The sequence below is a fragment of the Lynx rufus genome, unplaced genomic scaffold (genome assembly GCF_022079265.1).
Source record: "Lynx rufus isolate CCGP_SWC_20201006 ecotype Redwood Valley unplaced genomic scaffold, mLynRuf1.p SCAF_7, whole genome shotgun sequence".
Classification (NCBI taxonomy): Eukaryota; Metazoa; Chordata; class Mammalia; order Carnivora; family Felidae; genus Lynx; species Lynx rufus.
In genome coordinates, this window is record NW_025814889.1 from 48,698,919 (window position 1) to 48,726,846 (window position 27,928).

Below are 27,928 nucleotides of genomic sequence, written 5' to 3' on the forward strand. Positions count from 1 at the left end.
ACAGTATGGAGGTTCCTCAAAAAATTAAAAATAGAACTACCATACAATCTAGCAATTCCACTTTTAGGTATTAATCTGAAGAAAACCAAAACACTAATTTGAAAAGACAAATGAACCCCTATATTCACTGCAGCATTATTTGCAATAGCCATGATATAGAAGCAACCCAAGTGTCCATTGGTAGGTAAATGCATAAAGAAGATGTGATATATGTAAAATGGAATATTACTCAGCCATGAAAAAGAAAGAAATATTGCCATTTACAACAGCATGGTTGGACCTAACGACTATTAATTACGTAAGTGAAATAGACAGAAAAACAAATACCATTCACTTCACTTATCTACATATAAAGGATGGAGTAGATTGGGAGACAAGGTAGGTGAAGGAGATTACGAGGTACAGTCTTTCAGTTATAAAATAAATAAGACATGGGATGTAAGGTACAGCACAGGGAATGCAGTTAATAATATTGTAATGTGACAAATGATAACTAGACTTCTTGCAGTGACCATAATGTATATAAAGATCAAATCATTATGTCTTATACCCAAAACGAATACAATATTTTATGTCAATTGTTCTTCAATTAAAAAAAAGACTAGTGTAACTGTTTGCATAATGAAGCATTCAAGTTTGGATTCCACACTTTTCATAACCTATAGAAGTAACTTAACTCCTTCGCCCTTCACTGTCCCCTCCTTACCTTCACTCCTGGTGTAACTCAGGTGTTTCATTGTCAAGCCCATGGAAACAATGACAGAATGGAAAGAAAAGAGGGAGACACTGGGCTATCGTGGAAATGATTTGAAGGGTGGGGACTCCCCTTCAAATTTACAGGGGTAGAATTTTAAAATTCATTTGTTTGATTTCTAGAGTACTTTTTCTCCAAAGGTTCAAAACTCAAAACAGGTTTTTAATTAAGTTCTTCCTTTTTCTAAGCTCTAGAAATGTAAAAGTACTGTAATTAGGAGCATGGGTCAGATACATCCCACTCCCTGTTTTATTTTTCTTTGCTTAGAAAACCAGATACTTTCAGAAAGGTAGAATAAATAAATAGGGCTGGTTCCAAACGCATTGTGAAATAGTTTGTCCATGATGAGCCTCTTCCCTTTTGCGGCAGACTATTTTTCTTTGTGGCTACTCTTCCCCTAACATTGAGACTTCTTGGTTTATTGCCAGTCTCCTGTCCTCCTTCTCCTCCCTCTCCTGGCCATGACCTACAATCAGTCTGATGGCCTCCCTGCTACCTGTTGTTACTATAACTGAAACGTCCCTATTGTACAGCTAACTTTTCTCTCTTAGGAAGCAATTTTGCTTGGCACACTTATACTTGGTTAGTAAGTATTTAAATAGCTGGATGAGACTATGAATCAATAAACTGCTCCCTCACAATACACCACTTAGCACCCACCCTGCCCCCATCCACTCAAGGTAAACATGTATAAACAGGGGCCTGAAAGAAAACAACATGCCTTCCCTTGTAGCAGGACCAAACTAGGTGAGTTGGGAGAGGAGTCCTATGACAGATGAATGTGAGAGTATTGTGTTAACCATGTGCTTCTGATGTTTTGATGTGACGTCTGGGGCCTTGCTGACGCTGGAGAGACTGCTCCTCATAAGGCTAGCTAATTCGCAAAGATGGTGAACTCACCCAGGGCTGTCTTTCATATGCAAACCAACCAAGCCAGAGACCATACCCTCCCAAACCTGCTTTAACTGAGCTCTCACTGGGCTCTCACACTCTGATCCACTATTCACCTGCTCTCATCACCTCAGGACTAGGTTCCGGACAGCTAGGGACAGATGACATTATTCAAAGCAGCCAATCTTAAGCCTACTTACCTGGCCTTGACTGTTCCTTCCCACACAAAGCACAATAAAGGCTATTGCTTATATTTTCCCCTTGGTCCCTCTGCCTCCTGACCAACCCTGGTCCTTCCCCATGGTATGGCATGTCCCCCCCCCCTCTTGGAAACCATAACAAACTACCTTTTCAATGTCAATTGCCTCCTGGTCTGTTGGCTTCACCATGCCTGAGCAACAATAAAACCTACATTTTATTATTTATTTATTTAATTAATTAATTTTATTTATTTTTAAAAAATTTTTTTTTCAACGTTTTTTTATTTTTGGGACAGAGAGAGACAGAGCATGAACGGGGGAGGGGCAGAGAGAGAGGGAGACACAGAATCGGAAACAGGCTCCAGGCTCCGAGCCATCAGCCCAGAGCCTGACGCAGGGTCTTGAACTCCCGGACCGCGAGATCGTGACCTGGTTGAAGTTGGACGCTTAACCAACTGCGCCACCCAGGCGCCCCTAATTTTATTTATTTATTTATTTTTTTGAGACAGAGAGGGAGGGAGAAAGAATCCCAAGCAGGTTCCGCACTGTCAGTACAGAACCCGATGTGGGGTTCGAACTCAAGGAACCGTGAGATCATGACCTGAGCTGGAACTAAGAGTCGGATGCTTAACTGACTGAGCCACCCAGGTGCTCCCCAAATCTATATTTTAAAATAGTTATTTCAAATACTTCTCTTATCTCAAGTGTGAGGCCTCCCGTGCTAATTCTTTTAAGACTCTGAAGGAAGTCTCTCCTTTTTTAAAAGTTCAGACGATTGGAGAAATAGCTGTTATCCAGAGAAGGCAGCATAGCATTCTGTTAAAAAACAAAAGCAATGACACACTTTACCTCATACGTATTATCAGCTTGGGGTCTCAAAAAATCCTGTGAATTATTGTATTGCCCTCAATGAACTGAAATTTAAAGATAGGGTTTTCCAAGGTCACAGAGTCCCATACACAGAAGACATGAAACTCACACACCAATTTTCCTGGCATTCCTTCCATCATGCCCTGTTTCTCTACTTCTTCTATCAAAGTCTTCTATCTTCTAGTATCCTTTTACAAAGTTCTATTGTACGACATCACCACTTTCTTCAAACTTTAAACGAAAGTATGGCAATTTCTTGCCAGCTAGGGCTAAAGAATGAGTCCATCGTGAAAAGTAGCTAACATATATCTAGATGTTTCAACAATAACATGACCTTGGGGAAAGAATGCAGAGTCTTAGGAAGATATTATCCAAAGACAGAGAAGATCTAGAGACTGTAGAACTTTATAATACTAAGTCTGATATTTAATGAAGAATGAGAAATTTTAGAAATTTCTTCTTTCTGAAAGAGTTCCCTTCTTTGGTCATGGGTTGCCAGAGCTACAAAAACCAGATTGGCTGTGAAACAGACAGGCAAAAATCTCTCCCAGTTCTGGAAAACCATAAACTGAAGGAACAATTCAATACAATAAAGATAAAAGATAAGCATTAAAAGACAATATATAATAAAATTTCTGTCGCATGTCATCAAACAGCAAAATGCACTATAAAGATGCGGTCAGTGTTGACCAGTGTGGAATATTGGGTGAATTCATGGGAATTTATCTTTTGACATTCACCAAATTCTCACAGTGGTTTGGAATCTGCTATTTTTTAAGCAAAAAAAAAAAAAGGAAATTTGAGAAAGAGGGAAGAGGGAAAAATAATAAAGCCAATTAAGTGACTTGGAAATAAAGCAAATTAGCTGAAGAGTTGGATTGTAGGTAGGAAGAAAACAAGACTGGATAAGGAGGTTAAGAACACCCAATAAGAATTGGAGGTGCCACTTGGAGATGGTGATTGGCAGCTATTAAGAATTTCCATGGACTGCAGGTAAGAAGAAACGGGTTTGTGTGGCCAGAGGATTTCAGCTGAATATCAGGAAGAATTTCCTGACTGTAGACGTCAAGAGCTCTGGTTTACAGGATCAAAGAGAGGCTTCTGGGATGTGCCTACCCTAGGAATATATTTTAGCCTCGAGAGAGAAGACGGGGTGGTTTCCTCCCCATGGCTGAACTGGACGGCCTCCTCACAATCCTTCAGTCTCATGTTGCTGAGGGAGCATGCCATACACTGCTGCTTTCATAGTGTCCTTGCCAGCTGTCCACTCCCAGCTCAGAGGCTGTGGAGTTTTCCCCACAGAAAGAAACAACTAAGTCTTTCACTCCCTGTTCCGCACTTGGACCAATCCTTAAGGTGCACACTGTGGTTTTTCAACTCTTCGGCACTTAGGCCCTTTCCTTCTGAGCCAAGGGCCTCCTGGGAACAATGCAGCATCTGTGTGTTGACAGAAACAGCCTGTAGGCCAGAGACACTCAGCCAAACTCTCCCTCTGTTTCACATGGGCTGGATTGAACACCTTACCTGCAATAATCCGCTCCTAGTCAGCCCCAACACCCCCCCCCCAGAGCCAAGTGCCCCCCTCCCTACCTATTCCCCAACCTTTTACATAATTCGACTCCTAGCTCTTTTGCCACATTTATACCAATCCTCATGGAGGATGGTCTCTACCCACTCTCCGTCCCACCCACCAAGTTAACAATAACACATTAGTGGCTCATGGCCGGACGCTAAACAGTGGACACCGAAGGGTGAGGTGCCTACTGCTTAATTGGGCATCTGGGTATTTACAAAAGGTTTGGCCTGCAAAGAGATGCCAGTCTTTTCCTATAACATTATTGCTTTTTATTTATTACGCGGTTGTTGATTTACATGGGGAGTTAGGAACGCTACACAAGCATAGAGTTTTTACATAGTCTGTTTCTGCTGAGTTTAGAGACTTGGAAACACCGGTTCACCCCGGCAAAAATGCAGTTCTGCAAAGGTGTTTAAACCTTCCTTTTGTTCTCGGCTGGGAGTTAGAGAGGGACATGTGCTCATGAGGAAGGTAGAGTTTCAACCCTTAAACAACCACTAAAGAGCAGAAACTATGTTGCATGTACGTCCTGTGCAGTGTAAAGATTCAATATTAAATGACAAATCAGAATATCCTCCCTCCAGGAATGCCTCTCCTTCAAAGAAATATCACAATATTTCTCTTAAAGGCTCCATTCAGTGATGTGTGTTGCCGTGTATGGGACTACACAGTACGAATGCGTAGAAGAAGATCGGATGGGTAGTGAGAGAGTGTAGACAATTTAAAAGAAAGGATAAGGAGAGTAAATGAGATTTTAAGGAACAAAATGGAGGTGTGTGTGTGTGTGTGTGTGTATGTGTGTGTGTGTGTGTTTAAGGCCTGTTCATCCTGTTGGTTAGCATCTCTGAAGTTTGAGTTGCCCTTTTGTTATATCGTGTAAATTCTTAGTAGTATGCGGGAGTATCAGGGAGAGCTCAGAGTTCCACCTTTGGAGTCTTTTCTTCTGATTCATGATTTTCTCTCTGAAAAACATCACAACACTATTTAGATTTGGGGCTCTTGGTTTTGAGAGATTAGCAAAATGAGTTATGTAATTACTCCTGGAAGACCTAAATCCATCTTTAATTTTTATTTCACGACCTCTTATATATGGGAATCTTATTTATTTCCCATTAATAATGCAAACAGAATGGTAAAACCCCAAATTCAGCTCCTTTGCATGTGCAAGACATCTTCCAAAGATGCATGTGTAGTTCCATTCTCACGATTCTATCCTAACAAGCCTCCTGATCCTGTCCACCATATCCTCATGTACTTTTGCTCTTAGTCAAATCCAGTAGAGCTTAAAGAATTTTTATTCAACAGGAAATGAGAAGACACAGAGAGTAACACTCAACTTGCTCTTCCTGAAGTCTCCCACTTACCAGCCGTTTCCCTCCCAGGAATCCATCACAAAAGTTCTGCACATTCTCCACTGAAACTTCCGCTCTGGGTAGTGTATCCCACTCCTCATCTAGAGTCCGGTAAATTGCCAAAGCGGGCAGTTGAGACTCCTTTAGTTTGAAAAATGAGATCACCTTCCCATTGGCCTTCACACCACTGTCCACCAGAATAAAAAGAATCTGCAGTTGGAGAGGTTTGAAAGGGAAACATCTATCTGAGGTCCGGAAGAGAAAGAGACTTTTCACGATTGTTGCAGGTTATACTGATTGAACTTATGGTCTGTGCCATCCAATTGAATGGATTGCTTCTTATTTTTCACTGCTTTGGTATTTTACTCCTTTGATCAAGTTTATTTAATTTTAAGAACAGAGAATTGGAAGCAACTTTAGTGATTAGCTAAATAAGCAAGGATAGCCTAATGGTTAAAAGCAGATGATACATTTTAAGTTTTGTGTCTGGTACTTTCTAGCTGTGTGACTTTGACACATTACTCAGCCTTTCTGAGGCTCAGTGTTCTCATCGGCAAAATAGGCTTTTGTTGGGGGAGATTAAATGAGAGGATCCATCTAGTATTTTCAGTACAGTTTTTAGCATATGATAAATGCTTGATAAATGTCAACTATTTTATATTATTAAATCAAACCTTCTACCCAAAGTAGAAATATTTAGAATATTCTTGTTAGAGGATCGTCTACATTTAGAAACACTGAAAACTGCCAGTGTTAGGGAAACAACCACCAGAAAGTCAACTTATGTTACTACCAGACAGATGTCAGTATTGAAAATGTCTCTAGTTTAATGCAGTAGCCTTGAAGTGGTTGAAGTTTTACTATTTCAGTCATACCAAACAGAACTGTACAAAGTAGAGAGGGGACAGAAATAAACATTTATGGGACATCTAGTAGGCCCCAGGGATGATAGGTGCTTTATATGGGAAATAAGTCCTGAGTTTAAAACTTTAAGAGGCAATGGCAGAGAATAAATAAATTGTGACTAAAAAGTGATTTTTATTTTCAGCATCTTTGGGTCTCTATTTTCTTCACTTTTCAATACAGAAAAAAAATAGACTTACCACCAAGGGAAGATATGGTTATATAGGTCTTTAATAGTATGAAATACATCTTTAACTTAATTTAATTTATTTTTTTTGAATTTGCAAGCAAAAAAGTTTATCTTTATTGCTTCATTTTATTCATATTGAAAATATTTGTACCTTTTTTAAGTTTTAATTTTTTTATTTTTAGGAAACTCATTCATCAGCCTTCTTTGTTTGTTTGTTGTTTGTTGTTTTTGTTTTTCAGGAGTAGAATTCAGTGATTCACCACTTACATACAACACCCAGTGCTCATCACAAGTGCCCTCTTTAGTACTCACCACCCATCTAGCCCACCTCCCACCCACCTCACTCTGGCAACCCATAGTTTGTTCTCTATCATTAAGAGTCTTTTGTGGTTTGTTTCCCTGTCGTCTCTTTTATTCCCTCCTTCCCATATATCCATCTGTTTTGTTTCTTAAATTCCACATATGAGTGAAATCATATGGTATTTGTCTTTTTTTGACTGACTTATTTCACTTAGCATAATACATTCTAGCTCCATCCACATCATTGCAAGTGACAAGATTTCATTCTTTTTGATGACTAACATTCCATTATACACACACACACACACATATATATATATATATATATATATTCACATTTCCTTTATCCATTGATCAGTCGATGGACATTTGGGCTCTCTCCATAGGTTGGTTATTGTAGATAATGCTGCTATAAACATTAGGGTGCATGTACCCCTATTAATCTGTATTTTTGTATCTTTTGGGTAAATACCTAATACAGCAATCGCAACATCTTTATTTTTATTTATTTATTTAAAAAAAATTTTTTAACGTTTATTTATTTTTGAGACAGAGAGAGACAGAGCATGAACGGGGGAGGGTCAGAGAGAGAGACATACAGAATCTGAAACAGGCTCCAGGCTCTGAGCTGTCAGCACAGAGCCCGACGCGGGGCTCGAACTCACGGACCGCAAGATCATGACCTGAGCCAAAGTCGGATGCTTAACCGACCGAGCCACCCAGGCGCCCCAATCGCAACATCTTTAATTTTAAAAAGGAGTAATGTGACTTATTATGTCCCAGTTCTTAATTCATGATCTCTTAATCATACTCACTTTCCCTATTTATCTAACCTCCCTGGACCCATCTGCTTTTTTTAGAGTCCTAGTACTGAGTATTCAAAAGGGTATCTGTCATTCCAGACTTACCTTCCCCTGGAAGAGCTTGGCAGCATTTTGGTATCTGTGCATGCTTTCCTCATACTCTGGGGAGGCCTTGTTCATCATCAGTAGAAGATGGATCTGAATCATGCTATTAAATAGGCCAATCGCAGTCTGGCAAATTGAAGTGTATTATAGTTAAATGGAATAGACAAGGAACAACAACAACAAACCATTAGTGGCAACCCAGTAAACAGGTAGGCTGAAATATAAATGAGAACTATCCACCCATAACACAAATGATAACTAGCCTCCATCTCGGCCCTCCATAAGTCTCCCCTTGGGCAGTCATGCAACTGTGTAGATCCCTATCATCCATGATGAAAAAGGCTGAACTGAGCAACCATTGGGATATTGCAGAAATGACAGAGTGTGACTTCCAAGGTTAAGTCATCAAAAACATAGGGGCATCTGCCTTCTCTCTTCTATCACTCATGCTGGGGAAAGCCAGTCCCAGTGTTGGACACACAAGTAGCCTTATGAAGAGATTCACACAGCACAAAATGAAGGTCTTCTACTAATAGCCAGCACTGACTTGCCAGGTATGTGAAGCAGATCCTATAGCCCTAGTCCAACCCTCAGATGACTACCTCTCTGACCAATGACTACAACCTCACAAGAACCCCCAGATCAAAAGCACCTCGCCTAGCCTCTCCCAAATTGTTAACCCACAGAAACCGTGTGAGATAATCAAACTTTACTGCTTAAAAAAGCTGATAAATTTTGGGGTAATCTGTTATACATCAATAGACAACGAATATATCATGCAACTTATCAGTTACTTCTTCTCAGTCCCTTTCCATGTCGCAAGAGCAGTCAGATACACTTTTGAATGCTTATTATGTGCTGGACACTGTTTCCAGGTCTTTACATATAATAACCAACTTGATCCTCAAAGTTTCAGTTTTATACATGAGGGAATTAAGGCATAAACTCTCCCAAAGTTACATAAATTGTGGACTGGGATTCACACCAGGCAGTCTGGCTCCAGAGTCCATGCTCTTTTTTTAAAAAAATTTTAGAGAGATAGAAAGCAAGAGGAGAGGAGAGGGGCAGTGGGAGGGGGAGTTGGGCAGAGAACTTAAGCAGCTGCATGCTCAGTGTGGAGCCCGAACACAGGGCTTCATCCCACGACTCTGGGATCATAACCTGAGCCAAAATCAAGAGTCAGAAGCTCAACCAACTGAGCCACTCAGGCACCCCAGAGTCCATGCTCTTAACCGTCAGGTTGTCCTGCCTTATATACATAGTTAATTGCAAAACCCCATCTAAACCAACTCAAATGAAAGCCATTTGCCTGAAACCTCAGCAATAAGATAAGCTCTTCAGGAGGCCAGAAGCATTGGCCCTCTTTTGCTGATTAGAGATGGTGATTTCCCATGAAGTTATCAGTGACGGAGGGGAGTAGTACAGCCATGAGCCAGAGTGAGGAGAAGAGAGAGCATGAAAATATGGCACTGGCTCTCTTCACTTTTTTTTTCTTTCTTTTCCTGAAACCGTGCTCCAGAGTCTCTTTTAAATAAATCCTATCCCTTTTCACCTCTCCTGCTTAAATACAGAAAGCATTTCTATAGACCTAGCATGTGTACAGGAAGCGAGAGTATGGTGGATGAATGAACTGTAATACAGAGTCCCAGGATGCTGAGAAGGGGAGCCAGCTAGGTCGGATTCTTCTGGAAACTACACACTACTCCGTAGAGATTTTCCAGCAGTATTGGCCAAGTAGGCAAGGAGTGTTCAATGAGCTCTTTTCCAAAACTTTCTTCCTGGAATTAATTAATTTATATTTTAGAGAGAGAGAGAGAGAGAATGAGCAGGGGAAAGGGGCAGAAGGAGAGAGAGAGAATCTTAAGCAGGCTCCACACTTAGGATGGAACCTGACACAGGGCTTAATCCCATGACCCTGGGATCTTGACCTGAAGGTTGCTCGACCAGCTGAGCCACCCAGGCGCCCCTCTACCTGGAGTTTAAAGCCAGTTCTTAGATTTTAAATTTGGGAGATTGGATGTTAAATAAGAGTCTCTTGTTTTACTAGATCCTGCTACCTAAACTTAAAGCATGCATGTATCCTCCTAGAGCTGAGTTGGAGAATAATTTTGGGGAAGTCAAGAAATCAAAGCTAAAGAGTCAAAAAGTACAGCTGTCTTACTTTTTGGGTATACCCAGCTGTCTTGGGTATATCAGAAGTGATTAATTTAATCTTAACAGACAGTCTGATTTTCCACCTTGAAGCTAAGTATCAAGTGTGGGCATTAAACGTATACAGCTGGCTTAATACATGATTGTGAGTTTCTGCCTCCTCATTGTTACTGGTGCAAACCTCTGCATCAACAGCAGATGAGAAATAGCTATAGTAGAGGAGGCAGGTCTCCAAATGAGAAAAATATCACCTTTGGGAAATGTAGAAGTCACAACAAAAGGTGAACTTGCTTTTCTAAAGAAATTCTTACCTAATTTCTTCTTGATGTGATTTGCCTTCACTACTAATGTGGAGTGAAAGTAATTAAAGTACTTGTCATTAAAGTAATATGCCATTACTTTATAAGATAAGAGATGAACTAGGCACAAGAACTCAGGAAGGCCAGTCCTTGTTTAGTTAGCCTGCAGAACTCCAGGACCCTGGGGCCATAAACCTAGGGACTCTAAGATCATCTTTTCTTTTCCCACAAGCACTCCTGACCTCTACAAATATAATCATGAGAATGATGATGTCTAGGAGAAAACTGCCTTTTTGATTATTGCTGCCAATACCCCTGGGGTGCGTGTGTTTGGAATCTTAACAGAGGTGGAAATGGAGTCACCACTCTATGAAGACAAACGTGGTGTGAAAGATGGACAGGAATTTAGTCAACAGGAAAAGGGGTGTTTCCTATTGAAGGCTGTGTGGGGCAATGGAAAAACCACAGGATTCTGTCAGACTAGTCATGAAAAAAAAGCAGGGACAAGTGCAGAGAGCTGTTTCGGAAGCTCAAATTGCTAGTCATATGGCCTTGAGGAACTTCCCTTTTCTGAACTCTCTTTTCTTTCCTGTGAAATGGGAGTAGACAATATGAGCTAATCCATCAGGAGTTAAAATTTCTGCCTTCGGTTCTACCTTTCTGACTTAGTGACCTTGAATAAGTCACTTGGATCTTAAATGTGCTCCTTGATAAAATGGGCATAGTAATTTTCTCTCTTTGGCCTCAAAAAATCAATGTGAACATTAAGTGAGAAAATGGGTGTGAATTGGCTTTGTGAGTTCTAAAAACCATGATGTGCTCTAAAGTACCATTATTAGAGAATGCACAGCATTTCAGAACTGATGAGATCACTGGAAATTAATACGCTACACCAGGGAAAAGAAAAGACAGGACATAGAAGGTAATTAATTCACTGTGTACGCTGTAGAATGTTAGACGACCAGAAGATGATCGGAATGGGTGGGCTGATGCCTTCACCCAGGTGGCATGCAGTGTGCAACACCATAAGAAGATAAACCTAGAAAGAAAGCTACGTCACCATGAGGGTCTAGGCATGTGTAGGGGGTGCCAGACCAAGAATTGTTAGTTACAGGTCCACAAGGAGGTAGGACGAAGTTTTAAAAACTTTTGTAGAAATTTTACATTGCTGTAACATCCAAGTATGTGATCAGTGGGCTTTATTTTTTAATATTTAATTTTTCTATTAAATTGTATTTTGCAAGTGGATTGGTCCCTGATGCCTTTGGAAAAGTGGATCTTCAGCATCGATTACAATTTTGTTTGAGAAGTGTGGTCTAGAGTGTTGCTTAGATGAGTTGCTTTTAGCGAACACTCTCAGACAGCAAAGCTCAGAAGCGTTTGACTCGGTCACCTTGACTCTACATTTTGGCTCTCTTCCTTACTAGTCGTCTGATGAGTGTTTAAGTTTTCTAACTCTGTTTCTTTCTTTGTTGAGGAGGGACAAGTCTATCAAACTTAAAGGGTTGGAGTAAAGTTTGCAACATAAACAGCTGAGTGTTCAGTTAATATCAGTTACTGTTATTATTGGTCAAAGGATTACAACTCCTGGAAGGAGAGATCTCTGTATGGAGACAAGTACCCTCCCTGACATAGGGACTTAAGGGTCTGGAGCCAAGGACTATTGTTTACCGCAGGGTTGTACTCTGTCACCAAGTGGAGGCTGTTGATCTCAATGAAGCGGCTTAATTTGGTGGCATCAATGCTTTCAATGTCTTTGCTCTCTAAATCCAATTGTTCGTTATCCACCTGGGTAACACAAAAAGGATAAAATTGTCACTGTTCTGATTTTATTTATTCATTGATAAATATTTCTGGACTATCTACCACGTGTCAGGCACTAAAACTCAAAAGACATAAAGGGAAATAAGAAATATTCTCCACTTTCAAAGAACACACTGTCCTGTGGGATACAGAAATGTCACCACAGGGGAATCATGGGCCCATATATCACCTAAAGGAAGAGCAGAGAAGTTTCCAGGAGGAAGTAAGTCTTGAAAAATAGCTAAAATTTGGTTAGATGAATGAGGATGGAGAGAGAGTTTTAATTCGAAAAACAGTATTTACAATGGACAAAAAGATGAGAGATCCTATGTTCTGGAAGCTGCAGTTAGTTTGTCATAACTATAACAGTAATTCTAGTTAAGTATGAGTAGCAGAGGGACAAGGTTAGTGGGGTAGGCTGGGGCAAACTTCTGAAGGGCCTTGAAGTCAAGCTAAATAGATTACACTCTAAGAACCTGAAGTCAAGGGTTTACATTTACATAATCAGATTTATGTATGTACCCTTTTAATGTGAAATAATATGCACATACAGAGAAAAGCATGAAACATAAAATGTAAAACTCAGTGTTTAAAAAATTATCACAGAGCAAACAACTGTGGAGCCACCACTTGGGTAAAGAAGTAGAATATTGCCAGAACTCCTGATGCCTTCTGTCTTCCCTTCTAATCCATAATTTGCCCTTTTCTTTTTTCTGCCAAAGTTGACCATTACCTGACTTTTATGGTGGGCATTTTCATCCTTTTCTTTATAGCTTTAGATGCACTTAAAGATGCACTTTTTAATCCTATGGTTTAGTTTTATTTTTTAAAACTTCATGAAAATAGAAATTAACAGTATATTTTATGTACACATATCTCATTTCTTTGCTTAACATTCTGTATATAGTCATTCATGTCATCACATGTAGCTGAAATTTGCTCATTTTCCTTGGCATATAATACTCCATTGTATAAATATGCAAAACTTACTCATTTTACACTGATGGATATTTAGGTTATTTCCAGTTTCTGATTATTAAAATAATGCTGCAGTGAACATTCTTGTTCATGGGACATAACCGTTGTCCATATACCTTGGATTGGGATTTTTCATTAGAGAGTGTGTGTATTTTCAACTAACAACAACTGCCAAGCTATTGGGGCATCTGCGTGGCTCAGTTGGTTAAGCATCGAACTCTTGATTTTGGCTCAGTCATGATCTCATGGTCATAGATCCAGCCCCATTTTGGGCTCTGTGCTTGGGATACTTTTTCTCCCCCTCTCTCTGCCCTTCCCATACTCACACACACACACACACACTCTCTCTCTCTCAAAATGGATAAATAAACTTAAAAAAATGCCAAACTATTTTCTAAAGTAGATAATAATTTCTGCTTACACCTATATTGTTTGAAAGCTCCCATTGGTCCAACACTTGGTATTACCAGCCTTTATAATTTTATTCATTCTGTTGAATGTGTGGTAATGTCTTATTGTGGCTTTAATTGCATTTCCCTGAGTAACCTCTCGTATGTCCTCTTTTACGAAGTGTCAATTCAAATCATTTGCTTATTGTTCTATTGAGCTATCTTTCTTTCACTGGTTTGAAGATGCTTCTATACACTTTGTTATGTGAGGCTTTTGTTGCTTCTGTATGGCATATCTTCCTTCACAGGGACCTTCCCTTTTGTTGGCTATTGCTCATGAACGGAAGGTAATTTCAATGTAGTTGAGGTTATCAATATTTTCCTTGGTAACTAGTGTGTATTTTTGTTTTGTTTTGTTTTTTCAACGTTTATTTATTTTTTTGGGACAGAGAGAGACAGAGCATGAACGGGGGAGGGGCAGAGAGAGAGGGAGACACAGAATCCGAAACAGGCTCCAGGCTCTGAGCCATCAGCCCAGAGCCTGACGCGGGGCTCGAACTCCCGGACCGCGAGATCGTGACCTGGCTGAAGTCGGACGCTTAACCGACTGCGCCACCCCGGCGCCCCTGTTTTGTTTTGTTTAAAAATCTTTGCACCAAAGTCATGAAGAAATTCCCTTATCTCCCATAAACATTACTATTTTATCTTTCACAATAGATCTAAGATCTACCTGGAACTTATTTCTCTCACTTTAAAATGGATGCTTAGATCCTTGATTTTTATCATCATCCTTCTCTAAAATATATATTAAAATCTACACATTTCCTCCTTACAGGGCTATAAATGTATCCATAAATTTTATATGTAGATTTCACTATCATTCAATCCAAATGTTTTCCAATTTCTGTTCTTATTTCTTCTCTAACCTATTGGCTCTTAAGAACTTAATTTAATCTTGTATTGATATGAATCAATATTAATCTTGTAATCAGTATTAACCTTGTAGCTTAATTTCTACATTTTATTTATAGCATTTGTCAACTTCTGCATGTGTTATATATGTCCTTAAAATTATGCATAATCTGCAGTTTTTTAACATAGTATTCTGTATAAACTAATGACTCATTTGGTTAATTTTATAATTCAAATTTTCTATACTCTTATTGAATTGTTTAACCAATTTATTTTATCAAGAGAGTAATATTAAAATCTCTGGGGTGCCTGGGTGGCTCAGTCTGTTAAGCGACTGACTTTTGGTTTTGGCTCAGGTCGTGATCTCACAGTTCCTGAGTTCGAGCCCTGCGTCAGGCTCTGAAAGCCAATTCGCAGGCTGCTTAATATTCTTTCTCTTCCCCTCTCTCTTTGTCCTTCCCCCACCCCCAAATAAATAAATTAACTTTAGGGAAAAAAAGTATTAAAATCTCCCAACATGATTGTGAATTTAACCATTTTTTCTTATAACCCTGTTAGATTTGCTTATATATTCTTAGGCCATGTATTAGACTCTATCCTTTTACTTTCAATCTATCTTTCTATTTTACATGTGTCCTTATGTTTTAAAATATGTCCTTTGTAAAAAGCTCAGAGTTGTATTTTTTAATCCAGCCTGCCAATCCTTGTCTTTGCATTGCATTATTTTTTATAGAATGTAATTACTAATATATTTATTTCCATATGCATTTCCCATTGTTTCTGCCTGTTCCAAATCCCACTTTCTTCCATTTCTGGACTACTTTGAATTGATTGAGCACTTTATATTATTCCTTCCTTCCCTTGATTGGCTTAGAAGTTACACAAGCTACGATCATTCTTTTGAAGATAACCAGCATGCACTACACAACATGCATTCTTTAGTTGTCAGAGTCTAATTTTAGCTGGCAATTTTGTCTCTTCCTGCACAATGTAGAGATTAGAACAATTTAATACAGTTTTCCTCCATCCAACTATATACCCTGACCCCACACTCGAGGCTTACAGATGATTATTATTGTGTATTATAATTTTAAATCTCATATTTTTTTGTGAGATTTCTTCATTTCTTCCTGTACTTTTGAGCTTCTATCTGGGATGTTTTGCCCTCTGTCTAGAAAGCACCTTTTAGTATGAGTCAGATCTTTTGGGCGACATAATCTCTCAGTTTGGTTTCTGAAAATATCTTTATTTCAGCTTTATTTTTCAAGCCTATTTTTGCTGGAGGTAGAAGTCTATGTTCACAATTATTTTCTTTCTGTTTTTGCAAGATATAATTCTTTATATGTAACATTCCATTCTTTCCACTGAGAAGTCATCAGTGAAATTTAGTATTGCCTTTTTGATATTGCTTTGAGGGCAACCTCTTTTCTCTGATTTAAAATTATTCTCTTTTTTGGGGGGCCTGGGTGGCTCAGTCGGTTGAGCGTCCGACTTCAGCTCAGGTCATGATCTCACGGTCCGTGGGTTCGAGCCCCGCGTCGGGCTCTGTGCTGACAGCTCAGAGCCTGGAGCCTGCTTCAGATTCTGTGTCTCCCTCTCTCTCTGACCCTCCCCCATTCATGCTCTGTCTCTCTCTGTTTCAAAAATAAATAAACATTAAAAAAAATAAAATAAAATTATTCTCTTTTTCTTTGAGTCAGCTATTATACTATGGCATGGCTAAGGGTAGATTATATATATGATACATATGTATAATTATATATGTGTAGAGGTATATGTGTGTATATCTATGTGCATGGGTATGTGTATATATATTATATTCATATACGATCATCCTAATCCAATTTCAGGGATTGAGATGATTTGTTGTAGTCCTTGGGAAGGATGATTTACTTATGGTAAATCCTTGTTCTTAGGGTACCGTTCTTTAGGGTTCAAAGTGGGGCAAAGGCTGTTTTTACTAAATCTACCTCCTACTTCCTCATCTGGGCCCTGGATTTCAACATTTACTTTTCAGGTTCCTTGAGTGTTACAAAAAAGCTATTACACTTCTCAGACTCTTGACTGCTTCTTCAAAAACTGGTAAGAAGAGCCCCCTAGACAAAAAGCGGTCCCAATACAGGGTTTTCCTTTTGGGGTTTTATCTTCTAGATCTTAGTCTAGTTATTTCTCTCTCTCTCTCACTCTGTCTCTCTTGCTAGTTCTCCAAAGACTCTTGCCCCCTTTACTATTTGCCTGGATTTTAAAATAAATTGTTATTGGTGAAAGGGATTATTTGGTTACCTAGTCTGTAATCCCAGATTAGCATTTTAGAGCTACCTTTCCACCATACTCAGATACATTAAAAGATAGGACTTCATACTGTCAATTCTTATCCCCAGAGTTTTCCATTCCCCTCCCCCAATCTACTCCTGTCCATAAAGCACAAGATAATACTTCCATCACCCAGAGCAACTATGCCTACAGACAAATGCTAGCTTCTGAACAGTTCTGTTTCTTAAAATAGTTTGAATCACTTTTGAGATCCTTGAACTACCAACCCTTGGACATCTCAACCCCTTTCCCTTATGTCTGCTTTCTCATATAGGTCCTACCCAATCTGCTCTTGGTCTGGATCAGAACTATCCTTTTACCCCCCAAGCTCCTTTCTCTGAGTCAACCCAGCAAAGTCAGAGATAAGTGTCGTTTTAGTTTATGCAGGAAGGAATTCATTTAAAGGTAAATTAAAGGTAAATTAAACACTAGGAATCCAAGATTGCTCATTATGCCCTTCGCATGATGACTCCCAGTTGCATATTTTTTCTCTTCTTTTGTTCAAGGCGGTTTCCCATTGGTTAGTTAAAAGTAATATGCACCTTTAAGAAGTCCAAGGCACAGTATGGTTAATATTATTAATTCTGTAATCTATTATTAATTCTGTAATCCTGTAATACATTTGCAAATGAATCATTTGTTGAGTGCCTGTTGTATATTAGGCACTGAGGCACAGGAGTGCTGACATTCACTCAGATAGCGATTTCATTATTTTATGACTGTTTTGCACAACTCAAATTTAAGAAATAAATAAATGCTGAGGTACAAAAATATGTATTTCAAAATAAGAGTTTTGAAAAAAATTCATCAAAACCATAGGATATTTTAATTTTTTTTTTTTAGACGGAGAGAGACAGAGCATGAGCAGGGGAGGGGCAGAGAGAGAGGGAGACACAGAATCCAAAGCAGGCTCCAGGCTCTGAGCTGTCAGCACAGAGTCCGACCTGGGGCTTGAACTCATGGACCCTGAGATCATAACCCGAGCTGAGGTCAACCGCTTAACCGACTGAGCCACCCAGGCGCCCCCAAACCATAGGATATTTTAAAATGTGAAGTCGCGGGGCACCTGGGTGCTCAGTCGGTTAAGCATCTGCCTCTTGGTTTTGGCTCAGGTCACGATGTCATGGTTTGTGAGCTTGAGCCCGGAGTTGGGCTCTGCGCTGCTGCTGGTGCACAGCCTGCTGGGATTCTCTCTTCTTCTCTCTCTCTCTGCCCCTCCCCCCTGCGCATGCTCTATCTCTCTCAAAATAAATAAAAATAAAATGTGAACTCTCTCTCTGTATATTTAATTGTTTTAATATTCACAAAGTGGAACTGAGGGGAAGGTTTGGGGCAGAAATATAAAAGCAAAAGGAAAAGTCTTCCTAGGGGGAGTCCTGGCCCAGCCTCTCTTATCCTCCTTCCCAGGGCACTAAGAGTGACGAAAGAAAGAAAACGAGCCCACAGGATCTTTGAGGCTGCTTAAGGCCTGCTTTGCCAGCTGGCATGTGTCCTTCGAACTTAAGCCTTTGCTAATTGCAAACATCAAACTCATCATTATTATAATCACAATCAGGGTCCTTTTACTATTTCATATGTCTGACTACTTCCTGATTATTTGTCTAGGAACTCTAGCAGCTGGGCCTCACCTAACAGAGCTGTGCTGCGGTAAGGAAGCCCCTCCCTCTCTGCTCTTTTCCAGGCAGTCCTTCCCATTTCCCAGAACAGGGAGAGCAGGAAGCCCAGTTATTCCAGGTGTTTCTGGGCTTAAGGAATGCAGCATACTGGAGGCGGAGGATGTTAAGTGGTGATAACATTCTCGAAGTAGCAAAGAGTTTTAATAAAAACCACTCTCCTGAAGTCTCTCCAGTTTGTAGTGCTTCTTTTAATAAAACATGGCCGACTGGGTCACTCTTTCTTAAGCTAATAAACTCTGGAACATCATGTGTAGGGCTCCTGGAAACAATATTCGAACAGGAAATCTCCCTCTGTAAAGGGAAGTATTTGCATAATGCCCTGGACAGAAAATCTGATCCTGAAACCAAGAGCTGGGGAAAGATTTTTTAATATATTTTTTTCCCCAGTGTTTGGAAAGAATTTTACTTGAGATATCATATTATTTTTCTTCCCCAAGAAAGAAGCACCAGAAGAAAAACAGAAACTGTAAACCAGAAGAGTTTCCACCTTACAATATAATTTTGAGACTCCCCAAAGAATATTTGAAGTGGATTATTTTGTTTTAGATACTACTATCATACCAAAAGATTAATCAGGTTTTTTTTTTCTGTTCATTAGTACTTCAGCAATATTCTTTTGAATTTCTATGTATTTCTTTAATTAACAACCCAGCACTTCATAAAATATATTAAAGTTGTCGTAGTTTACACCACAGTTACAGTATTAAATATCTTGAATAACACTGAGAAATCATTTGTTAAACAAAATCCCTCATGTCCCTGGGTTTGTTTTTATGAACCATTTAGCTTGCCATATAGTTCATAAAACTATACTTTAGAAAAAAAACTTAATAATTTGACATACCTTACTTCCTGCATTTATTAGTTTATTTTTATGCACTCATTCCTTTTGATTCTCTTTGTTTGGAAAGGTGCATTCCTTTTTTTTTCCTTCATTTCCTTCTTTCTTTCTTTCCTTCCTCCTTTTTCTTTCTTTCTTTCTTTCTTTCTTTCTTTCTTTCTTTCTTTCTTTCCTTCTTTCTCTCTGAGAGAGAAGAGGAGGGGCAGAGAGAGAGAATCCCCAGTAGGCTCTGCAGTGTCAGCATGGAACCCAACATGGAACTCAATCCTATGAACTGTGAGATCATGACCTGATCCAAATTCAAGTCAGAAGCTTAACTGACCTAAGCCACCCAGTGCCCCAAGGTGCTTTTCGTATAATAAGCAGCCAGCACATAACCATGTAAGGAATGGAAGAATGCTTTTACTGTGTTTCCATTACTATCCTATTGGGTCAAAGTTAGGCTAATTATATTTCTTAAAATAGAGGTGATTGAAGAAACCCAAAGCGGGATAAACATTCAAATAATATCTGAAATTCCATTTTAGAACAGGCTCATGGTTTATTCAACCCAGGATTATACCTCCATTAGGGCAACAATGAGAGCACTTGAGAGAGTGTAGAGGGTCTCCCTACAGTCACCCTCACAAAAGACAAGCTGTCGTACACACTAAACAAGTTGTCATACACAACTTATTATTGTTCCACTTAGTTCAATTCTTCCTGATCACGTTCGTATAGTTGTCCTGCCTGTTTTTGGAGAGTGGTGTATTCCATGAATATAACAGTTGCTGGCTTCTTATTGCTCAAACATTTCAAAGCACCCAGTCCTGTCAACTCATTGCAGTCTTACTGTGTTTTCACCTATCATTATTCCAGTTTATCTCCAAATATGTTCTTACCATTGAAAACTCTGTGTCTAAATCCTGAGATTTCTTTATCAAAATGTGTAATGCCTAGAGTAAATCTGGAGAAATGATGCTAGGGTTTAAGTAGTGCAAAGGCAAGGGTGGGGGTGGGGTTGAGGAATCGTTTAGGAGCAAGTGCTCTAAATAAGTAGGCTTTAGCATGAGAGGCATTAGAATAGATAGAATCTAGGAGTAAAAACAAAGGTTTTTGTCAGGGTTAAGTACTTTGGAAAGTCACTCTAGTATCACAGAAATGGCATGATTTGGAGACAGCTATGCTGGGTATGAATCAGATGTCTGTTTACTCTATAGACTTTTTCTTAATTATTTAAAAAAATTTAACGTTTATTTATTTTTGAGAGACAGAGAGAGAGGGAGCATAAGCAGGGGAGAAGCAGAGAGAGAGGGAGACACAGAATCTGAAGCAGGATCCTGGCTCTGAGCAGTTGGCATAGAGCCTGACGTGGGGCTCAAACTCAGGAACTGTGAGATCATGATCTGAGCTGAAGTGGACGCTTAACCGACTGAGCCACCCAGGTGCCCCTACTCTATACACTTTTGACAACTGAATTGATCTCATGGAACTTTAGCTTCCTTCTTGATAATGCAGGGACCATAATAATGATTGCGTCAGATTTGTGCGAGAATTAAATGGTAGAACACTGAAAAACACCTAGCATAGTGTCTATGATAAATTAGGTACTAAAAACAAACATAAAAACAAACAGAATGAACTATACATTTAAGATGAAGGTAGGTACCAAGAAATTTGCAACAGGTTCCCATTTCCTCATTGAAAAATGCATGGTCTTGATGTTCTTTAAAAAAAAAAAAAGTCATCCCAAACTCCTGAATAATAATCCTGTTAAAATATGGACCAAATTTTTGAAAGTATAAACTGAGAAAAATATGTTTATCTAAAAGTTGGCGCAGCACAAGCCGAACCTCTCCCAGACCTGCCAGTGGAGTAGGGCGGAACCGGTGTGTTTGTTTTTGGTATGGTACAGCAATAATCTCATCCACAGGGTTCCCAGGAGTTCATTCAGAGTGGGGCTGCCCTTCGCGGTAAACAACAAGCAGATGCTAAGGGAGCATGAACAGCTCTGGGAAGTCATCTACGGGGCTTCACAAAGGATAGATTGTAAGCAAAGCTAATGTGCCTATTAGGGGTTATAAAATCTGTAGAGACATTGGAAGCAACAGCACTTGTTTTTTTCTTTCCCACATGTGTATCTTGGTAGTACTAAGACATTTACTTATTTATTTATTTATTTATTTTAGTACCAAGACTTTTAAAATCAGTTTTTTATGAGGGGCACTGGGTGGCTCAGTCGGTTAAGTGTCCAGCTTCGGCTCAGGTCATGATCTCACAGTTTGTGGGTTCGAGCCTGGAGTCAGGCTCTGTGCTGACAGCTCAGAGCCTGGAGCCTGCTTCGGATTCTGTGTCTCCCTCTCTCTCTGCTCCTCCCCCCACTCCCTCTCTCTCTTAAATAAATAAACATTAAAAACAAATAAAAAAATCTGTTCTTTATGAGACTTAAAATAACAAACTGGGAGAGAAGTACTTGTGGAGATGTAGCTGATTAGAATTTTTTTATTGTAGGGTTACTACCAGTGGTCCAACAGTCACGCAAAAGACATTAGCCTAACTTTCCATCTTTCCTACCAAAGCTTTTCATTGGAAGAGCTTCATTTAATCCAATTTCACAATGGTGAAATGCACACCTGCAACTACTGTCCAAGTGGGAAAGAACTGGTGAAGGGACTCCGATGTGCTTTTGGAGGTGAGTCAGTTTCTCAAGTACTTCTGAGGGTCTTTGTGACCAGAGGCATACTGTGGGCTTTGGAAAACAAATGTGAACAATTCGTGGTTCCTACCCTTGAACTGCTCATGGTCTAATGGAGTAGTAGGTGAGACAGACACAAAGATACATGACATGCACTATAAAGTGATAAATATAAATAGAGATATCAAAGTATAGAGGAATAGGCGGGCCAATTTGAAGATTCCTTGGAGGCTTTGTGTAGGATACAATGTCTGAACTCATTTACTGGAATCTGAGGAGTTAGCTGGGTGAGGCTAGGTGAAAGGGGGCATTGAGGGTGGTGGCCTTTTAGGCAGAGGAACAGCCTGTGTGAGTGAAATCATGGAGTTGTATCATCAAACTGTGTATACTTGGGAAGTGAGAGGATAAAGCCTATGGTAGGAGCATGTTGGAAAAGGGACTAGAGAAGCAGATAGTGGCCAGGTCATAAAAGACTATATGTAACATTAAATATGCCAGTTTTTCATCTTGTAAGAAATGGGGAATGTTGAAGAGGTTTTAAGAAGGCAGTACCATGGCCCAATTTCCATTTGAAATACAGCATTGTGATACCAATCTAGAAACTGGATATGAAGTAACAAAGGGAGAGTAAGAAGCTATCGAAATTGTTTATGTCAAAGATGCTAAGAGACTAGGAAATAAAGTAGAAAAAGTAAAGGGGAATATAGATTCAATAAGATTGGAGGTGCAATGGGCAAAACTTAGACCAAATGAACATAACCATTCAATACAGTTGTTTTAGAGGAACAAATAAAATTTAGCAGGTGCAGATGATAAATCCAGTTTTGAACATGTTGGGATGGTAGTGCTTATGAGTGTATCCAAATAGTTATATACAACAAGCATTCGAATCATGAGAGAGGTCCAGGCTAGAGATAAAGCACTTCAAATCCTCAGCAGACCCATGATAGTCAACAATAAGAATTGTATTACCTAAGGAAAACTCATTCATTCATTCATTCATTCATTCATTCATTCAACAAACAGTTAATGAGCACCTGCTATATGACAGACACTTTTTTTGGGCTCTGTGGTTGAAGTAATGGACAAAATAGTCTCTGCTTCTACAGAACGTGAATTCTATAAACCAGATTAGAAAGAGCACTGGGTCAGAAAGCAGTGTAGATGGAGGCAGAGAAGGTCTCAAGGAGACTAAGAAAAGCAGAAGAGGACCAGAAGTAGGCTCCTAGAAGTAATGGAAAGAAAGAATGTTGAAGAGACAGTCAACAATGTCAAACATGGCAGAGATGTTTACTTAAGTAAGACCTAAAGAATGTTCATTGGGTTTGGAAATATGGAAGCAATGCTGACCTCAGTAAAAGCAGTTTTGAGGGGGTGTGGGGCATAGATAAGATAGCAGTGTATTTAAGAGCTTAAAGAAAATTGGAGACACTGAATATAAAACACATTTAAAAGACACTGAATAAAAAACACATCCTATAAGGATGGAGGCTGGAGGGAGAAGGCCATTTGTGCAGAAGTCTTGAAAACTTTATCTTTTGTCCCAATTTTGCATTTCCAGTGGATTCTGAACATCTTTATCTTGATATGCCACCAACAATACAAACTCAACAACTAACTAAAGCATCAGAAAACCCAATTTTTTGTGTATGCCCTCACTATTTCTACATACCCTGCCTTTAAACTGCCTCCTTTCCACAATTTTTATATTTAATCAGCAGCAGGACCTGCCTTTTCTTCACTTTCTATTGCTACCTCTCTACTGCAGACCCTCAGTACATGATTGATTTTGTCAACCTAACCAAAGTCCTCTCTAACTCTTGTGTTTTTGCTTAACAATCCATCCCAGCCATCACTGCCAAAATCATCTTGCTAAAAACACATTCCTGTTCATGTTACTCTCCTGATCTCAAGGCTTTAAGGGTTTTCTAGTGCCAACCCAGTTAAATGCAAACCCACTAAATTGGTATTCAAGTTTCTCCATAATATGGTTTCAATCAAACTTCTCTGTCTTATATTTTTTTTCTCCAAACTTGTACCCTGAGATCCAAAGTGGCTTGATCATTGTTTCTTAAGTTTAATTTTTTCCCCACCTTGGACGTGAATGCTCCTCTACTTCGTCCAAATTTTATCTACCCTTTAAATTCTAGTTCAGTCCAGTTCCTCATTAAAAAGTTTTTTTTAATGTTTATTTATTATTTTTGAGAGAGAGAGAGAGAGTCAGAGAGAGAGACAGAGACAGAGCAAGTGGAGAAGGGGCAGAGAGAAAAGGAGACACAGAATCTGAAGTAGGCTCCAAGATCTGAGCTGTCAGCACAGAGCCTAATGTGGGGTTTGAATTTGTGAATGCGAGATCATGACCTCAGCTGAAATTGGATGCTTAACTGACTGAGCCACCCAGGTGCCCCTCCTTCCTCATTTTTTTTTTTGTCAGAATTCCTGCATTGCATTTATCCTTTTAACCATTATAATACTTTATCCACAGTGATGTTTTTTGCATTGTAGATACTTATAAATTATGATTACATTCTCTACTATGTTTTAAGATCTATTGAGAGCAGGGGACATATTTAACATGTTTTTATTATCCGTATCTTGCAGATGACACAGATATTGTTTAATGCATGTTTGGTAAATGTAAGTGAACTCCCAGTGATATATAAAATTTTAGAGCTCAAAATGACCTTAGAGATGATATGGTCAAACTCTTTTATTTTACAGATGAAGGAATTGAAACTAAAGACTGCTAAGTGACTTGCCCATGTCGCATGGCTGGTCAGTGACAAAGCAGTGCTATAATCCTACCTCTTGACTCTCAGTCCAGTCTTCTTTCCAACTCATGACAGCACCTGTTTGGGAAGCTTGAGTTGATCCACCATCTTTGTCATTATCGTCCCTGACTTAATGGTCCCTGGCACCATCATTAGTGTTAAAGTCATAGAGCCCTTCCTAGTTGCACAAATTTGTGAATCCACAACCAAAGGAAAAACTGGAAGAAGGCTCGAGCAGCCCACCCAACTTACCAGGCGAAAGAGGGAAATGGTGCTCCCAGTGATGTTGTAGTGGGCCAGAACCTCAGAATCCGTGCTGATTCCAAATGACACGGCTTGGAATTTTTGCACCATACTGTGGAATAGGGACACTGCTGGGATTTCTAAATCCTGAAAACAAGAGGGGGAAAAAACCCACAGAGATTACTTTGGAGAGGAGACACATAGAAATAGAATAGGGAGTAGAAACGTGCTCACTCATATAAAAAAATAATAGACTTGATTTAGTGTCAAGTGAAACAACATTTACCTCTAAATTTGCAGTGGTATTGTTGAATTTTCCAGGCTTGGTGGGCTAATAGGTAACTACAAAATTGTAGGTAAGCCTGAAACTCCTGTCTGGCCTTACCATAAAACTTGCAGTTTATTAGCAGAGAAGGGCCTCAAAATCATAGATGCCTGTGGAGTTTGGCTGCACTGTCATTGATATACCCGAGGAGGCAAATGTCTTGGGAACAATTTGTGGAGGAAAGAAGGAATGCAGAAATAAATAGGTACTGTCAAAGGTCCTGAAAGGAAAAAAATAATAATAATAAAGGAAATTAAAATGGAACTTAGAGGTTTTATTAACAAAAGTTTGTGCCGGATGTGGAAGAACAATCCTCTTCCCCTGCATTGAGCCTGAGGTATTGCCCATGAAGATACTGTTTCTGTGTTGTTCCAACTCTAGAACTCAGGCCTGCAGCAGACAGCAGGGAAACCACATCTAAGTGATGATCCAGTCCTTCTATAGCAAGCTGGCATCATTTTCCCTGCTGTCACAGGACCTTTGCCTATAGCAGCTCCAGGCAATAAACAGGAGGGAGCATATTCTTTTCTGACATCTTTCTGGTCTGGAGGAAGAGATGTGCAAAAAGAAAGAAGCTGACTAACCTTGCGTCTGGGGTAATTGGACAGGGTGTGTGGAGTTCATCCGAGGCTATGAACAATTGCTAATCTAGGCTTGCCCTTTTTTAATTCCCCTTAGAGTGGAATTACTCATGGATCAAATGACGGACGGCATCTGGTGGCTGTTTAAGTTATTGCAAATTCCTCTATTCCCACTTTCTTTGCCTCTCCCTGCCTTTCTGAAGGTGGCCGTTTCTGTCTACCGCTCAGATCTCTCATCACTGAGAAACATGCTCCCCTGTCTTCCTTCCCCACATGCATCTCACTGAAGCTATTTCCAGCTGTGTACACAGAATTGACAGGGTGATGGTGACTAATTAGTGGAAATAGATAAGAAGGTCTGCAATAAGAGTAGGGGCTTGATCTGTGAGAATAACCAGATGTTACCTTCAAAGAAAGATAAAAATGCTGGAATGGTGCCCTTTCATTTATGGCTGCTTTCATTAGTCAGGCAGCCAATCTGGAAGATGGAGGCTAATACCTCAAATATTCAAAATGTCATCCTTTTTCAACATTTCGGAACAAACAAAGAGAAAGACAAGTGAGGGACTACCTACTTGGTAAGGCTTTAGAAAGAGATTAACTATTGACTTATGTGTTCCCTGGATGATAGAGGTTGGGTTTACTCTGGTCTCTGCCTCAGCAATCCAGACACTGACTTAACATTGAAAGCATTTATAGATGAGAAGATCCAGAACTCTTTTTTGGGGGGGATGGGGGGAAGAGAGGGACAGAGGGAAAGAGAGAGAGAGAGGGAGAGAGAGAGAATCCCAAGAAGACTCCACACTCAGTGATGAAGCCCAATGAGGGGCTTGATCCCATGACCCTGGGATCATGACTTGAGCCAAAACTAACAGTTGGATGCTCAACTGACTGAGCCACACAGGCACCCCAAGACTGAGAAGTCTTGAATCAAGTGTGAGAAAGACATAATTCAGAGACTGGGAATGTCTTGAAATTGAGAGGTCTAGATTGATAAGCTGAAAGTGAAGTCTGTGCCCCTTGACTTCTAGTGCAGTGGCCAGCAGATGACTCTCATGTCTGCTCTGAGGTAGAATGTTTCCAGTTCTTTGGGGGAACAGAAATGGGGTCACTGGACAAACCTGGAAGAAACCTATGACAGCCACCTCAGCAGCAGCAATGAATTCCATGGTAGCTGGGACATCTGTGAGCTGCACAGTTTCCCGGGAAGCACCAGGATCATCTACAGAGAGAGAGAGAGAGAGAGAGAGAGAGGGAGAAGCAGAAGGTTTTGGGGTATCACATGCAGAAGAAACAGTTCTAAATGCTGAGGGTATCCATACTTTTTCTCTCCATACTAAGGCCAAGGAGATCACAGTCTCTAGGGGCACTGTCATCATCCGAAGGCTTTATTGTTTTATAAGGAAGGTGACTTCACCTCATGGTCTCTCTCTGAAGAATAATGCTAGGCTTCTCTTGTCTCTACTATGGAACACAAATCTTTATCCAGCATTTCCTAGAAGATGTTCTACATTGGGAGGAACAACACCCAGATCACTACCATATTCCCTTTCCTTCACAATACTTTTGCCCTATGGTCACCCAAGTGCTTTTTTCTTTTACCTGAGGATTCCTGAACTTCTGCAGCAACTTCTGGAGATAGTTGGCACATGAACAGAAATAATAGAAACAGGAATCTGCATTGGTCAGCTTCCATCCTTCTTTTTCTGCTCCTGCTCCAAGCCCTGGACCTGTTATGGGAGGCCAATTCACAGCAGCCTACTCCAGTTAACTGGCCATAGTGTTGTTAGTGTTCTGGGAACTTTGCAGCTGGTTCTATGGGAACCTTCAACTTCTGAGATTAAAGACCAGGTTCAGTGACAAGATCTCAGAACATAACCGGCCAGAAGAAAGTCAAGTCTGTTCATTTATAAAATTTTTTTTTTTTACATTTTTAATTTATTTTTGAGAAACAGAGTGAGACAAAGAGTGAGCGGGGAAGGGGCAGAGAGAGAAGGAGACACAGAATCTGAAGCAGGCTCCAGGCTC

The 27,928-nt window shown here is 39.8% G+C and overlaps 1 protein-coding gene across 1 annotated transcript; it reads right to left on the reverse strand.

Annotated features, from left to right (window-relative positions):
* Positions 1 to 4,337: 4,337 nt before the first annotated feature.
* ERP27 (endoplasmic reticulum protein 27) lies at positions 4,338 to 27,876 on the reverse strand. Its single transcript, XM_047066729.1, has 7 exons — positions 27,503 to 27,876; positions 27,022 to 27,122; positions 25,004 to 25,141; positions 12,066 to 12,182; positions 7,945 to 8,070; positions 5,656 to 5,853; positions 4,338 to 5,253 (listed from the first exon to the last, which is right to left on the reverse strand). Exons 1-7 carry the CDS (start codon positions 27,594 to 27,596, stop codon positions 5,206 to 5,208), a joined length of 822 nt encoding a protein of 273 aa, XP_046922685.1. The 5' UTR covers positions 27,597 to 27,876; the 3' UTR covers positions 4,338 to 5,205.
* Positions 27,877 to 27,928: the final 52 nt, after the last annotated feature.